The 15,176-nt window shown below is 61.9% G+C and overlaps 2 protein-coding genes across 5 annotated transcripts; one reads left to right on the top strand and one right to left on the bottom strand.

Annotated features, from left to right (window-relative positions):
- Nucleotides 1-75: 75 nt before the first annotated feature.
- On the bottom strand, nucleotides 76-4,377 carry DNAJB2 (DnaJ heat shock protein family (Hsp40) member B2). 2 transcript variants are annotated; one of them, XM_052674904.1, is made up of 10 exons: nucleotides 4,297-4,377; nucleotides 3,649-3,738; nucleotides 2,909-3,018; nucleotides 2,775-2,828; nucleotides 2,521-2,640; nucleotides 2,338-2,427; nucleotides 2,115-2,220; nucleotides 1,947-2,017; nucleotides 1,488-1,709; nucleotides 76-569 (listed from the first exon to the last, which is right to left on the bottom strand). In XM_052674904.1, exons 2-10 carry the CDS (start codon nucleotides 3,711-3,713, stop codon nucleotides 559-561), a joined length of 849 nt encoding a protein of 282 aa, XP_052530864.1. In that variant the 5' UTR covers nucleotides 3,714-3,738; nucleotides 4,297-4,377; the 3' UTR covers nucleotides 76-558. The 2 variants fall into 2 exon arrangements, with proteins under 2 accessions (XP_052530864.1, XP_052530865.1); XM_052674905.1 differs by having other exon boundaries at nucleotides 2,521-2,637; nucleotides 4,297-4,316.
- A 2,773-nt stretch (nucleotides 4,378-7,150) lies between these two features.
- On the top strand, nucleotides 7,151-14,778 carry LOC128076767 (tubulin alpha-5 chain). Of its 3 annotated transcripts, XM_052674903.1 has the most exons (5): nucleotides 7,151-7,272; nucleotides 8,489-8,711; nucleotides 8,860-9,008; nucleotides 9,198-9,634; nucleotides 14,148-14,778. In XM_052674903.1, exons 1-5 carry the CDS (start codon nucleotides 7,270-7,272, stop codon nucleotides 14,680-14,682), a joined length of 1,347 nt encoding a protein of 448 aa, XP_052530863.1. In that variant the 5' UTR covers nucleotides 7,151-7,269; the 3' UTR covers nucleotides 14,683-14,778. The 3 variants fall into 3 exon arrangements, with proteins under 3 accessions (XP_052530863.1, XP_052530862.1, XP_052530861.1); XM_052674902.1 differs by lacking the exons at nucleotides 8,489-8,711; nucleotides 8,860-9,008; nucleotides 9,198-9,634 and adding exons at nucleotides 12,700-12,922; nucleotides 13,364-13,512 and having other exon boundaries at nucleotides 7,205-7,272; nucleotides 13,711-14,778; XM_052674901.1 differs by lacking the exons at nucleotides 7,151-7,272; nucleotides 8,489-8,711; nucleotides 8,860-9,008; nucleotides 9,198-9,634 and adding exons at nucleotides 11,855-11,986; nucleotides 12,700-12,922; nucleotides 13,364-13,512 and having other exon boundaries at nucleotides 13,711-14,778.
- The last annotated feature ends 398 nt before the right edge of the window (nucleotides 14,779-15,176 follow it).

The following is a 15,176-nucleotide window of genomic DNA, read 5'->3' as shown; positions in this document are numbered from 1 at the left end:
CTGACCCCAGGCAGGGGGATCCTGCACCTCTTTTTGGGGCTGCCCCAATCCCAGAGACACACCACATGCTGCAGCTCCTGCAAACAGGTTTATTGACTGCTGTAGGCAGATGGGGTTTGGGGGGGCTGCGGGTGAGGGGATGGAGGCAGAAGCAGGCACCATTACCTTTGCCCTGTCTGACTGCTCCTCACTGCCTGCCACAGTCCCCTGTGCCCCTGAACCTCACCTCAGGGGAGCAAGATCTGTACCCCCCCCCAGCAGCCAGCTCGGGCTAAGCTACAGCAATCCCTGCTCCAGCCCCCTCTCACCACCTCCTCCCCAGCACCCAGCATGTGGTGCATGGGGCATGCTCAGGGTCCACCTTTCTAATCCTATGGGTCTTGCTTGGCCACACGCACTAACCATCCCCCCCACTTTTCCCCCCACCCCCACTATATCCCATGGAGCTGCAGGGTGCTAAGGGAAGGAGGTGGCAGGGGGTGGCCGTGCAGGGACAAAGCGGAGTCCTCTGTGCCTCCATGGGCGAGCAGGCGTGCACGGTCCCTGGGCGCAGCAGCCTCAGAACACACCTGGGGAGACAAGCGGAGGGGGGGACACAACATGACTGGTGAAACCTGGTGCTGGGAGAGCGTGGCAGCCAGCTGGGATGGAGGGAAGAGGAAGGTCCTGGGAGGAAAGCCAAGGCACTGTACAGCAGAGCTACACGCATCTTCTGCACGGGAAGGGGGTGACAGCTAAGGGAAACAAGAGGGATCGTGCCCCTAGCCAAGGCAAGTACTCCTGTGGGGTGTGCAAGGAGTGGAAGAGAGCAGGCAGGGTTCTGCAGCAGGAGGGATGGAGAAGGTTAAGGCAGGAGCAAAGGCATCCACTAGACACAAGGCACCAAGCAATGTCCGCGCACCTCTCCTTGCAAGAAGGAGCACCCCACACCCTCCAAGTCTGAGAGGCCAAAACCTCTGCGTGGATGCAGAGAAGCCAGAGAGAGGGGAACTCCCCTGCCCACGTTCCACAAATCCTGGGCACAGAGCTGCCCATCCTACAGAGCCCCACCAAGGGCCTTTCTTTCAGCAACCAGGCTAATCTTGGCCGCCTCCCCCTCCCCCAGCACCAGGGCTCCCCCCCAGCCACCCTTCACCTTTGGAGGAGCAGGGAGGCAGGACTGACCCCCCTTCCATTGCTGTGGGAGACAGCCAAGCCATGGGCAGCCACCGCATCATGGGTCCTCGCTGCAGCCCTGGCACATCACTCTCTTCGCAATGCCCTACAGAGGGCCCTTTCCGGGGGGGGCACAGCCCCTTAAACCCATGTTCACAGCAGGTGGCAGTGCCACTGCTTCACCTTAGAGGCAGGTTTACGCCCTGGTGTTGTAGGGCTGCCAGCCCTGGGGGGCTCCCGCTCTGGCCCCTCCCGAGGCCCATGGGCTGCACTGGTGGCACAGGGGCCAGGGCTGCCCCCTGGAGCCGGGTGGGCGCTGGGGCCGTGCCCACCTGCTTGGTGGTGCCCCGCAGCCTCCATCTCAGAGAGGCTGTAGGCCATGGCCAGCTGCAAGTCCTCATCCTCATCCTCGCTGTCTGTGTAGAGGCAGATGGGCGAGGAGTTCGGAGGCCGCTGTGGGGTAGGTGGTGGGGACGAGGGGGGGCGTGGGCTGGGGAAGGCTTGCTGCTCCCGCCGGCTCAACTCCAGCCCCAGCGCCATGTCGTCAGGGACACCTGCAGGGAGAGTGAAGTTAATGGCAAGGAATCCCAGTCCCCCCAGCCTCGGTGCCCCCTTCTGCTCAGTGCAGCATAGTGCAAAGCTGGGTGCCCAGAGTCTATGTGTCTGTTCCACAAAGCTTGCACAGGGCCCCAGGTGTCCAAGCTCTAAGGTAGCCCACAGGGCTCCCACCAAGGAGGTTTCCAAAGGAGAGGGTGCTGAAGGTGGCAAGGCTTGGTGGCACCGCTTCTCACCATCGATGTGGATCGACTTCAGCTCCCCATCCTCCTCCACTTCCACCCGCTCCCGCCCATTCTCAATAATCCTGTAGGCAAACAGATGGGTGGGCAGAAAGACAGGCAGACGGTTAGCCTACAGTCAGGCTCTGTGGCAGAAGCAGCCCATGCTGATGAGGTCCTCACCGCTTTGTGGTGATACGTCGACCATTAACAAAGGTGGTGGAGGTGGAGACGGAACGGAATCCCAGCCCTGCATCAGCCCCCGAGCTGAAGGATGAGGTGAAGAAATCTGGAGGAGGGAACAATAAAGGAGCACCTGGGAGGCATGGGCATGTGGGATGGGAGGGTGGCAGGGATGAGCCCATCGGGCCATGGATGCTAAGCTCAGGCACTCCGTATTCCCTACCTGAGGATCCAGGGAAGGTGGAGAAGAAGTGCCCCCCTCCGTGGTGCCGGGGGCCAGCTCCCCGCAGCTCAGAGAAGGGCAGCATCTCATCTGGAAAGCAGGCAGCCCCCATCAGCATCAACCCCAGGGCAGGCTAATGATGCCCCATAACTGGCTCCTGGTCCCCTCCCACCCCACACACACCAAAGAAGTCAGCAAAGGGATCTCGCCCGCCAAAGAAGTCCCGGAAAACATCGTGAGCGCTGCGGAAGGTGAAGGTGAATTCAGGAGCCCCAGCATCGGCTCTGGAGCCCCCTGGCCCTGCTGGAGGAAAGAGACACAGGGTTGAGAGGGGGCAGGAGCTCCAGTGTGTGCAGCTCCACAGCTGGGTCTCCATACAAGGCTGTACCCAGAGCCGCACTGACCCCTCACCCCAGAGCCCCGGTCTGCCCACTCACCTGCCCCCATGAGGCCCTCTTTGCCATAGCGGTCGTAGACGTCGCGCTTCTGCTCTGGAAGAAGAAGAGAGGGTGTCAGGGTCAGCTGCCCCAAGGGTGGGGGGTGCCCGTGACACAGCACCGTGGCCTCTTACTGTCTGACAGCACTTCATAAGCCTCAGCGATTTCCTTGAACTTCTGCTCGGCATATTCCTTGTTGTCCGGGTTTTTGTCCGGGTGCCATTTCAGTGCTGCCTTCCTGTACCTGCGCAGAGGGACATTCAATGATGGGTGCACGGTGGCCAGCCAAGCCTCGCTGAGCACTCACAGCTCCGGCCATGACGGCAGCAGCTCTGAGCTCACTTCTCCCAGTCCCGAAATACAAGCCAGCCAGCACTGCCACAGCACCAATGCCCACACGCACAGCAGCACCTCACATGAAGTCTGGCAGCTCTGGCCACCAAATGGGCAAAAGACTTCCTTTCCCTGCCTCTGCAGCTTATTTCTACTCCTGCCCTCCTGCTTACAGACCCTCCCTTAGATGCACCGCAGCCCTGCTCCCCCCTCGAGGCAGGACAAGCAGATTCATGGCACGCACTCGCCCGGGCTGCGCTCCCGCCACCAGAGTCTAACAGATCCCGGGGCCGTGCCGGGCTGTGCTGGCCACAGGACACCTGGCACCCAGCCACGGCTGTGTCGGGGTCACGCCCGGGCTCTGCGCGCCGTGCCACCGCCCAGCGCGCAGCCACACCGGCCGCACAGCCGCTTCCCTCCCGCTCCCTGCTTGACCCGGGTCAGGGCTCCGGGTCGTGGCGCAGCTCCCTAAGCCGGTTCCGCTCTCCATCCTCGGCCACCCCCGCGCCCTCCGAGGCACGGCCGGCGGGCACCGACTTACGCCTTCTTGATGTCGTCGGCGGTGGCGTTGCGGCTCACACCCAGCGCTTCGTAGTAGTCCACCATGACGCGCGGCCGTCCCGCGGGGTCGCTGGGGGAGGAATGGCGGTGTCAGGCGGCACGGGGTGCGCAGCAGCGCCGCGCTGAGCCCATCACTCCCCCCGCGGCCGCTCAGACCTCCCCGGCACCCGCAGACCGGTGGGCAGCATCCCGCTGCTGGCTCCGCGGGCGCTCCGCGTTACCTCTGCGCTCGGCCGTGCCCCGCCGGCTGCCGCCCGTCCCGCAGCGCAGCCCTCCCGAGCCGCAGCCGCCCCGCGAGTGCCGCGGCCCGCGATAAGGCGCTTAGCGCCCGCTCGGCCTTAGCGGATTAGCGGCTCGGGGCCGGCGCTGCCGTCACGCACCGCGGCACCGACCCGCGGCCCGGGCCGCATCCGGTGACGGCACCGGAGGCCGCGACTCGCCCTGCCCCGCGCCGGGACGTCGACACGGCGCTCCGGCGCCCGCGCGGCTGCTGGAAGTTTCCGCGGCTCCCCCCGCCGCCGGGACCGGGCCGCCGGGAGGGGACGCGGCGGGACGCCGCTTCGCGGAAAAGGCCCGGCCCCGCGATCGCCCCGCGCGCCCCGGTCTGCCCGACGCGCCCCGCGCCCACCTGGCAGCCGCAGCCGCAGCCGAGCGCACCCTGCCCGCACCGGGCCGGCGAGCCGCGTCCCCCAGCCCGGGCCGCCGCGGGGCCTGGAGGCGGGTTCCGCGGGGTGACGAGCGCCGGCCGCGGCCAATCGCGGCGCCGCTACGGTGTGACGTCACGAGCCGGGCCGTGTCGGGGCCGGGTGGCGGCGAGCGCTGCGGGGCCGGGGCCGAGCTGCGGTGCGCGGTGCGCGGAGGGCCGGCCCGTGGCTCCGCGCCCAGTCAGCTGCGCTGCCCGGCCCTGCTGGAAAGGCCGCGATGCGGAACGGCGACGGCAGCGGGGACAGCTGGGGTGACTCAGCGCTTTGCTGTCCCCTCGGCGGGGGGGGGGACGCGGGCGCCGGGTGCCGCTCCTCCTGCGGCCGGGGGACGGCCCGTGCGCCGCGCTGCCGCGGGCACCAGGGGGAGCCGCGGGACGGGGCAGAGAAGCCCTCTGCACTGTGACGGGTGTTGTCAACCCGGCCGCCCCGCGCCTCAGGAGGTCCGCGTCAATCCGTGCTGCGGCGCACCGCTGCCTCTGCAGAGCGGTGCCCGATGCCGGGCCGGTCCCTGCCCCGCGCAGACTCAGCAGCGGGGGCCAGACGGGACTGTTAACGAGAGGGGATGTTTTAGAATCGCCCGACGAAAAGGGCATTTTGTAGCAACAAATTGGTACAAGTTCATTCGGGAATGTGGAGGAAGGGGCGGCGCCGTAAATCGCTGAGTCCACGTGCCTTAGGAGTCCGGGGCCCCGGTACCCCGGCGGGTGACGGGCATCTCTGCATCTCCCTCCTCGGTAACTTTTCCCTCTGAACTCCACCGGCGCTTGGCCAGCCGCCAGCACCGCCTTTCCGCTTTTAACAATGCTGCAGCAGTGCCCCGTGACTCCAGGCTGGTTCCTCCGTCCGACAGGCTGCTGGCACTATGCACAGCCCCCTTACGTCTCTGCAAATCCCCCTCCACGCGCACATCGCCCTCGCACACATCTGCCGAGTCATCGAGGACTCTGGTTCTCCCCAAAATAGGGGGAGTAGATGAACGTGCAGGGCTGCGCTACTGGGGAGGGGAAGTCGGCTCTGACTCTTGCCCCACGGCTGCTGCCCCACGCCGGCACACTCCTCAACATTGCATCAGAACTGACCGCAGCGCTGTTGCAACCCCCGACCACTTGTGACACAGGAAGGCCTGCAGGTCTGGGGACGGGCAATCAGCCGCTGGGTCCAAAGCCCCTCCAGAGCCCCCCCAGGAGCTCTAGCGTCAGCTGCCCAGAGTTCAGTGCCACCAATACTAGGAGTATGGGAGCAGCTCATCTGCCGACTGCCTGGGGGCACCTGCCTCACCCCAGAGCTCCGACGTGAAGTCATCGCCATCAGCCAGACGCGGTCTGTTCACTGCCGTGGGTGTGCAACCGCTTTTCACAGGGTGTGAATGAAGAAGGGAGGTGACACCTGTCCGGCCCCTGAGCCAGGGCGGCTGCTCACCGAGAGCCGGTCCCGACTCGCCCCTGGTAGCCCGGCACGTCGCGGATGAGCACAGCTTGGTCCCTGGGAGCGCCTCCCTGCCCGGTGAGTCAGGGCTTAGGGCTGCAGCGAGGTCTGGAATTACCCTCATTGTTCCGCACGCAGCAGGCATTTCACAATTCTCTTCATTTCATCTGAACCAGCAATTACACGTCTTCAGCTTGGTTCCAGCGCAGAGAGCCCACAGAGCAGGGGCAGAGCTGGCACCAGGATACTGCTACAGGAGGAGGGTGGGGAGCAGGCAGAGCAGCATTTTGCTCCTTGCATCCCCACAGTACACAGGGCTCTGTCATCTGTGCTATCTCCAACCTGTTGTACTCTTTCTTCCATCAACAGTTCGTTTTTTCACAGCAGCTGTACAGCAGAATGGTATACAAACAGACACAGGAGCCTCCTGGAGAAGCTGCACATCCTTTCACACCCCAAGGTGCCAGCAGCTTGTCGTACAAATCCTGCAAAGTCGGGGGCACTGCTCGCTGCCTGTCTGCCGCTAGTGCTCCAACCTGCACTGCAGACTGCTCGTGCTATAAACGCCCAGAATTGATTGGCACAAGGCAGCACGGAGACAGGAGACACCTAGCACCAACCCCTTGGCATCTGGGAGGTATTTCAGCCAGCACCTCTGCAAAGATTTTCATGGGGAAAGTGGACCCCACCACTCTGTTTCACACAAATTAGCTTACTGGGCTCAATTTTTGATGCCTCAGTACTCCCAGCCTGCCTCCCACTCACGGACTGTGTGCATCAGCACAGGCTGTGCTATCTGCAGATCTCTGAGGTCACCCAAAGGACATTTATAGCACGGGACATGTAGGCATTTCTGGAGTCATACAGCCACCACGGCACCCTGTGGTCCAGCAGCACACACAACCTGGGGATGTGCTGCACTGTAGAACCAGCAGCTTTTCCCACTGGCTCGGTGAGCCCCACCTTGCTCATTTAGCCCAGGCAACTCAGCTCTGGGTATGCTGATAGGCTCTGGCACAGCCTTCACAGCAGCACCACTGCTTTTAGTGAAGGTGACACTGGCCAGGTGACTTAGGGACAAAGAGGGGCCATTGTGAGAAGGTCATTTATGTTCAGCTTCCAGAACAAGCTGAGGGATGACAGCACCTTTCAATGAAAACTCATTAGGTCAGAGGCTGGGGCAGAGGTAGGGCTGGATCCACATCAGAGTGGGTGCCGCAGGGTGTTTTAAGATGGACCAAGCATCGGTGAAGTCACAGCAAAGAGCCAATGAGTCCCCTTCGAGGCAAAATTTCATCTGAACAAACGCACGCAAAATATATGCGGGTCTATGCAAATTTATGCAAATTAAATAGGCGGGGCCTCCCGCCCCGGAGCGGGGGTGCCTCCCCCGGTATAAGGCAGCAGCGGGGCCGGGCCGGCAGAGCGGAGCTACGGCGGTTCGGGCAGAGGAGGTGTGCGACAGCGGCAGCATGGTGAGTGCCCGGCGGACCCCCCCTCCGGGCCCCCGGACAACACGGGAGGGGCCCCCCGGGGCGGGTGCGGTTACCGCGGTGTCCGCGCAGCCGGGGTCCTGCACGCCGTGTGCCTCCTGTCCATGCCGGACTGCAGCCTTTCCCAGGCTTCTGTGTTCGCTCTGACCTAAGCAGGGGGGCATCGGCGCGGGGAGGGCTGCGTTAAGGCTGAACCCGTCCTTGCTCCTCCTTCTGCACCCTTTTACGGCCACAGCGCCCGCAGAAGCATCGTACTTCTCGTGGCTGTCCCGAGGCGCTGACAGCAGCAGAGGTGCTGGCTGCGTGCTTCGGCTGCGGAGTTTCCTAGGGCTCACTGCTGGCTTTCGTGTTACGAAAGCTGATGGAGCTGCTGGGGGCGGGGGGAGGGGGGGGGAAGGAAGACAACGACGAGAGAGTGTCACTTTGCTCCTTGCTCCTCAGCTTCGGGAAGGATGGTGAGAGCCAGAAGTCCGTCTCTCTAAGGCTGCCAAGGGCTTGTTTCTCTATCCCTGTCCCCTCTGCCTGTGAGTGGCGCTGAGAGCACCCTGGGTGCTCCCCTCTTGTGGCTATCGGTGCTGCACCCAGCGCACAAAATGGCCCCACCGCCTTCCTGCCCGCTGACTCACAGCGGGGCACGGAGCGCTGGAAATCCGGTTGGGTTTGGATGCTCTGCCCGATGACACATCCCAGTCTTGGCAACAGCAGGACCAAGGCAGAGTTATTTTGGTGCTTGTCAGAAAGGCTGCAGCTGTGGGGTGTCTCACCTGGAGGGAGGGAGGCTGCAGGACGGATCTCAGCCCGTTGCTGGGGGACTCTCTTGCATCATCAGCTTTTGGTTCAGCTGCAGCATGCAGTGAATGCCTCCCACTCCAGAGCTAATTTAGGGAAGTGGAGCCTCCGAGCATGGCAACCATTCAGTGCTGCAAACTAGTCCCCAGTCAGGTTCTTGTTCTCAGTGCTATCACAACCACAGCTTCCAGGGCATGGGCACTGCTCTGCCATTACAGCCCTGCTCTGAAAGTAGCAGATGGGCAGGGGCCATGCCAGCTGCTGTGGGGCTCAGCCTTCCAACTGTGTGTGTTCGTGAAATTAAGGAGATGCTCCCTGGGTGCTCCCAGGGTTGTTGGCTGTGGCAAAGCAGGGAATGTGCTACACCTGTGGCCCCCACCAAACTCTGATCCTGCCTCTCCCTCCCTAGCGCGAGTGCATCTCCGTCCACGTCGGCCAGGCCGGCGTCCAGATGGGCAACACCTGCTGGGAGCTGTACTGCCTGGAGCACGGCATCCAGCCCGACGGGCAGATGCCCAGTGACAAGACCATCGGTGGAGGGGACGACTCCTTCACCACCTTCTTCTGCGAGACCGGTGCTGGGAAGCACGTCCCACGGGCCATCTTTGTGGACCTGGAGCCCACTGTGATTGGTGAGTGCTGAGCTCGGGATGTGAGGCACAGGGTGCAGCATGGCTGTGCTGATTGCAGGCACATTCTGCGCACTCGCTCTAATTGCAGAATAACCCAGGGCCTCCTAAAACCTCTCCCCATGGCTGACATTGTGCTCATCTCTCCTAGATGAGATTCGAGGAGGGGTCTACAGGCAGCTCTTCCACCCTGAGCAGATGATCACTGGCAAGGAGGATGCTGCCAACAACTATGCCCGTGGGCACTACACCATCGGCAAGGAGATCATCGACCAAGTGCTGGACAGGATCCGGAAGCTGGTGGGTAACCACAATGGGGGATGATGTGTGCCTCTGCACTGAGCTCATGGTGCATGGGGGGGGGAGACAAGAAAAGAGCCTGCTGTGCACAGGGAGGTGTCTGCAGCTGCTCCAGGAAAGCTCTAAAACTTTCCTCCAGAGAATGTCAAAGTGCAGAGGACTCTCACGTACCTCTCTCTCTCTCTGCAGGCTGACCAGTGCACCGGCCTCCAAGGCTTCCTTGTGTTCCGCAGTTTTGGAGGTGGCACTGGCTCAGGATTCACCTCCCTGCTGATGGAACGACTCTCCGTTGACTATGGCAAGAAGTCCAAGCTTGAGTTCTCCATCTACCCAGCCCCACAGGTCTCCACTGCCGTGGTGGAGCCCTACAACTCCATCCTCACCACACACAGCACCTTGGAGCACTCGGACTGTGCCTTCATGGTGGACAACGAGGCCATCTATGACATCTGCCGCAGGAACCTGGACATCGAGCGCCCAACTTACACCAACCTCAACCGCCTTATCAGTCAGGTCGTCTCCTCCATCACTGCCTCTCTGAGGTTCGATGGAGCACTCAACGTCGACCTCACTGAGTTCCAGACCAACCTGGTGCCCTACCCTCGCATCCATTTCCCCCTGGCTACCTACGCCCCGGTTGTTTCAGCCGAGAGGGCTTATCACGAGCAGCTGTCGGTGGCTGAGATCACCAACTCGTGCTTCGAGCCAGCCAACCAGATGGTGAAGTGCGACCCTCGGCACGGCAAGTACATGGCGTGCTGCCTGCTGTACCGCGGGGACGTGGTGCCCAAGGACGTCAACGCCGCCATCGCCACCATCAAGACCAAGCGCAGCATCCAGTTTGTGGACTGGTGCCCAACCGGTTTCAAGGTGGGCATCAACTACCAGCCGCCCACGGTGGTGCCGGGGGGAGACCTGGCCAAGGTGCAGCGCGCCGTCTGCATGCTGAGCAACACCACGGCCATCGCCGAGGCCTGGGCGCGCCTGGACCACAAGTTCGACCTGATGTACGCCAAGCGCGCCTTCGTGCACTGGTACGTGGGCGAGGGCATGGAGGAGGGGGAGTTCTCCGAGGCGCGGGAGGACATGGCCGCCCTGGAGAAGGATTACGAGGAGGTGGGCCTGGACTCCTACGAGGATGAAGAGGAGGGCGAGGAGTAGAGCGGTCGCCTGGCAGAGGACCTTGCTGCTTTTCCCGTGTCACCTGCGGAAACCCTTTGCAATAAATCATTTGAGAACCTCTGTGTCTCCCAGTGACCCCCCAGCTGTGCTGGTTTCTTGCCAGGTCAGGTGTGTGGTGCATGCTTCAGTGCTGCTGCTGCTGCTGCTATGCTTCCTCCCTGCGTGCTCTGCTCCTGCTGCCCGTGCAGCTAAAAGCCCTGCACTTGTGGCTGAGGACGGGATGCACACCACACTCTCGGTACATCCCCAACCCAAGGAATCAGGAGGAATTCTTATGATGTGATGGGAGAAGCACCAAGCTCAGGACCTGAAACCAAAGGGTCTGGCAGAAGAGAGGAATGGTTTCCCTTGGGGAAGCCTGCAGTAGTTTTCTGACTTTTCAGTGAGATTTTGTTTTGTGTGAGCAGGGATTTGGGAAGGCATCCCAGTAGGCTGAACTCAAAAGGAAAAAATGAAGAAAGTAGGAACAGCCTGTCCATTGCTTTTTCTCATGCTGGAGCTGATGTCAGTGGACTTCCCCAGTGGCTTTGGTACCATTTTGTACCTTTCCCATGGTAGCTTCTAGGGATGCCATGGGCACATCCCAATGGAACAGCTCCCTTCTTCCCTGCTAAGTAGGGGGTGGTTTATTCCTGGTCTCAAAGCCTGATGCTGTCTTGTAGGTGGGGAAGTGCTCATGCCAGCACTGGGGTTCCATCACATTCCTGCTCACTCCCATCCTGGGGGGCACATAGCAAGAACTGCCTGCCCTGGGCTGGCCCCGTGCTGCCCAGCATTCACGGGTCTGAGCATCAGCTCCTTCCTCCAGCTGCAAACAGGAGATTTGTGTTACCCATTATCCAGCAAGCGGGGACCAGAGATTAATTTTCCCTGCTTAACACTAATGCTCCAGCTACACTGACCCGCAGGGACTGTCCTCTGCTGCCCTCCTCCTCCCAGCATGCACCCGTGTGTCCGTTGGAGGGGAAAGTTTGAGCCAGCAGTGGGCTGCACCGAGTGCTGGAGCACAGCCAGACACAGCCTCAGTGCGCAGAGCAGCTCCTGGCACTGTTCTCTTGTCTGTGACCAGCGTCCTCTGCACAGGACTGAACCATGCCAGCTGCTCAGGGTGAAATTGCTGTCCCTCATGCTAGGCACTACTTCCAACAGCTCCTGAGATCTGAGCACTGGGCAAGGAAGGACCCTACTCCTCCAAGAGTAATTCTATTGCTTTGATACCATCTCCGTGTGCCCTCGGAGTGACCTGACTGCTGCCAGAAGCACACAGTGGTTGCATTTGTGTCCTATTCCTTTTTTTTTCCTGAAGGTTATCCTGCACTTCTGAACTGCACATCCCTGTAGGGAGGACCCAGCAGTTACCCCTTACCATGCACAGCAGAACCCAGAGCTCACAGGGAGCTCTAGATCCCAACAGAGCCTGCAGTGAGGGGAGGCTGGTGAGGGGACAGTTGAAATGGTGTGTGCTCCATCTGTGGCTGATCCCCACAGGCCTGCACCCCCCTCCTGATACCACGGTTTCCCTACTGGAAGCAGAGGGAGAGCTACCCTAGTGCCGGCACTCCAGTGTTTCTCATCCCCTTTTGCCAACTGCGTAGAGACTCACACTCCAGCTACTTTCCTAGGAAGCCCTCCCTCTCCGCATGCAAATACCCTCCCCAAATAAAGGGGCGTGGCGCCAGCAGGCTCCTCCCCCCTATATGAGGTTCGCTGCGGCGGGGATTGCCGCAGCCGCAGCTTCGCACCGAGCTCCGCCGTACCGAGCAACCGGGACAGTCCGGGCCCGCAGCCGCAGCATGGTGAGTGTAGGCCGGGCACCGCGCACCGCTCGCTGGGCCCGGACAGCCGCCCCGGTACCGGAGGGGGGAGGCACGGCGGAGCTGCTGCGACGCAGCCCCTCATTCCCCGCCGTGACCTTGGGCAGTCCCACCGGCCCCTGCCCGGGGGCAACGTGCCCCTGCCGGCCCCTTCCACCAGACAGCCCGGGGAGCTCTGGTGTCCCCCAGGCTCCGCAGCGGGTTGCGGAGCGGGTGTGACCCCTCTGGTGGCGTCCGGTGCCCGATGGCCGCGGACGGGCGGGGACAGCTGCCGGGGAGGGGGGAAGCACGGGCCAGGCACCGGGGGCGCCGGCGGAGTGCGCGGCGGAGTTCCCCCCCGCTGCAACGGGCCGCCCCGCCCGGGTTGCCGGAGTAGGGCGGGGGGTTCGCTCCGGTCCGACGGATCCCGGCTGCTCCTGCAGGGTGCGGGCCGGAGCGGTCCGGGCCGGGGCCGATGACCAAAGCGGGTGATGGGCTCAGCCGTCGGGCTCGGGGCTATATTTAGCGGCACGGTGCCCTTCGTCTCGCCGGGATGAGCCTGTCGCTGTCCCTCCCGGCAGCTGCAATCCTGGCGCACCCCCAGCCCTGCCCGCAGAGATGCTGTGCAGGGGCACCGTCCCCGGGAGGTTTTGCAGCGTGGGGCTGGCCCCTAGTCCTCAGCGATGCCCGATCTGATCCTGCCTCTCCCTCCCTAGCGCGAGTGCATCTCCGTCCACGTCGGCCAGGCCGGCGTCCAGATGGGCAACACCTGCTGGGAGCTGTACTGCCTGGAGCACGGCATCCAGCCCGACGGGCAGATGCCCAGTGACAAGACCATCGGTGGAGGGGACGACTCCTTCACCACCTTCTTCTGCGAGACCGGTGCTGGGAAGCACGTCCCACGGGCCATCTTTGTGGACCTGGAGCCCACTGTGATTGGTGAGTGCTGAGCTCGGGATGTGAGGCACAGGGTGCAGCATAGGTGTGCAGCAAGCAACCGGTGCATGCATTCCTGCATCCTGCACCAGGTGTAACCCCGAGAGAAGCCACAAGCCTCCACACCAGCTGTTGTTACTGGAATGTCCTAGAGGCAGCAATGGTGGTAGTCTCTGTATGTGCACGGAGAGAAACCAGCCCGACCGGCACTGCGGCTCTGGCTGTATCACAGTGGCCAGGCAGCTCCCAGTGAGTGGGAGAATCTGAACTCCCGTGCAGGGAGGTGGCAGCAGACTCTGCTGGCAGAGAAACCTGGCACCTGCATGGCCCCACTGACGTACACTCCTGGCAGGTGGAATGGGAGGAGGAAAAGGGATGGGCGCTTGGCTGCTTGGCAGCCAGTTCAAAGGCTTCACTGGCCTCAGCCTCCTTTCTCTCTCTTAGATGAGGTGCGGGCTGGGATCTACCGGCAGCTCTTCCACCCTGAGCAACTGATCACTGGCAAGGAGGATGCTGCCAACAACTATGCCCGTGGGCACTACACAATCGGCAAGGAGATCATCGACCAAGTGCTGGACAGGATCCGGAAGCTGGTGGGTAACCGCAAAGTGGGATCATATATCTCTGCCTGGGCTCGATCATAGTGCTGGGCTCAGAGCCAAACTGTGCCAAGAGAGGGATTTGCAGCTGTCCGTGGCAGGGATGGAACAAGTCCTGAAGGACTTCCAGAGTCAAATGTTGACAAGAATATCTGTTGCAGAGCAATCTCACATGTCTTTCTCTCTCTGCAGGCTGACCAGTGCACCGGCCTCCAAGGCTTCCTTGTGTTCCACAGTTTTGGAGGTGGCACTGGCTCAGGATTCACCTCCCTGCTGATGGAACGACTCTCCGTTGACTATGGCAAGAAGTCCAAGCTTGAGTTCTCCATCTACCCAGCCCCACAGGTCTCCACTGCCGTGGTGGAGCCCTACAACTCCATCCTCACCACTCACACCACCCTGGAGCACTCGGACTGTGCCTTCATGGTGGACAACGAGGCCATCTATGACATCTGCCGCAGGAACCTGGACATCGAGCGCCCAACTTACACCAACCTCAACCGCCTCATCAGCCAGATTGTCTCCTCCATCACTGCCTCTCTGAGGTTCGATGGAGCACTCAACGTCGACCTCACTGAGTTCCAGACCAACCTGGTGCCCTACCCTCGCATCCACTTCCCCCTGGCTACCTACGCCCCTGTCATCTCTGCAGAAAAAGCCTATCACGAGCAGCTGTCGGTGGCTGAGATCACCAACTCGTGCTTCGAGCCAGCCAACCAGATGGTGAAGTGCGACCCTCGGCACGGCAAGTACATGGCGTGCTGCCTGCTGTACCGCGGGGACGTGGTGCCCAAGGACGTCAACGCCGCCATCGCCACCATCAAGACCAAGCGCAGCATCCAGTTTGTGGACTGGTGCCCAACCGGTTTCAAGGTGGGCATCAACTACCAGCCGCCCACGGTGGTGCCGGGGGGAGACCTGGCCAAGGTGCAGCGCGCCGTCTGCATGCTGAGCAACACCACGGCCATCGCCGAGGCCTGGGCGCGCCTGGACCACAAGTTCGACCTGATGTACGCCAAGCGCGCCTTCGTGCACTGGTACGTGGGCGAGGGCATGGAGGAGGGGGAGTTCTCCGAGGCGCGGGAGGACATGGCCGCCCTGGAGAAGGATTACGAGGAGGTGGGCCTGGACTCCTACGAGGATGAAGAGGAGGGCGAGGAGTAGAGCGGTCGCCTGGCAGAGGACCTTGCTGCTTTTCCCGTGTCACCTGCGGAAACCCTTTGCAATAAATCATTTGAGAACCTCTGTGTCTCCCAGTGACCCCCCAGCTGTGCTGGTTTCTTGCCAGGTCAGGTGTGTGGTGCATGCTTCAGTGCTGCTGCTGCTGCTGCTATGCTTCCTCCCTGCGTGCTCTGCTCCTGCTCCAGCTCCAGCTTGCTCCTCGCACAGGTAAGAGACCCTGGGACTGCAGTGCTCATCCCACACTGCTTACCATCCAGGCAGGGTGGGTACTGCCTCCTCATGTGGATAACCCTGCATCCTTCTTGGAGTCCTGAGGAGCAGATTCAGCCTGAGCAGGGAAAACTGCTGAAACATGGCTGCTGAAACGTGGCTGCTGAAACATCTTCATGTGTACAGCCAGTGGGGTAGATGGGCTTGTCAGAAAGATGAGTGCTCAGAGCATTGGGAAAAGCCCAAGGCATGTCCCAGCTCTGCAG

The sequence above is a fragment of the Tympanuchus pallidicinctus genome, unplaced genomic scaffold, assembly GCF_026119805.1.
Source record: "Tympanuchus pallidicinctus isolate F22 unplaced genomic scaffold, pur_lepc_1.0 scaffold15, whole genome shotgun sequence".
In the NCBI taxonomy this organism is placed as follows: Eukaryota; Metazoa; Chordata; class Aves; order Galliformes; family Phasianidae; genus Tympanuchus; species Tympanuchus pallidicinctus.
The sequence above is the reverse complement of the archived record's forward strand: the minus strand, read 5'-3'. Positions and strand labels throughout refer to the sequence as shown.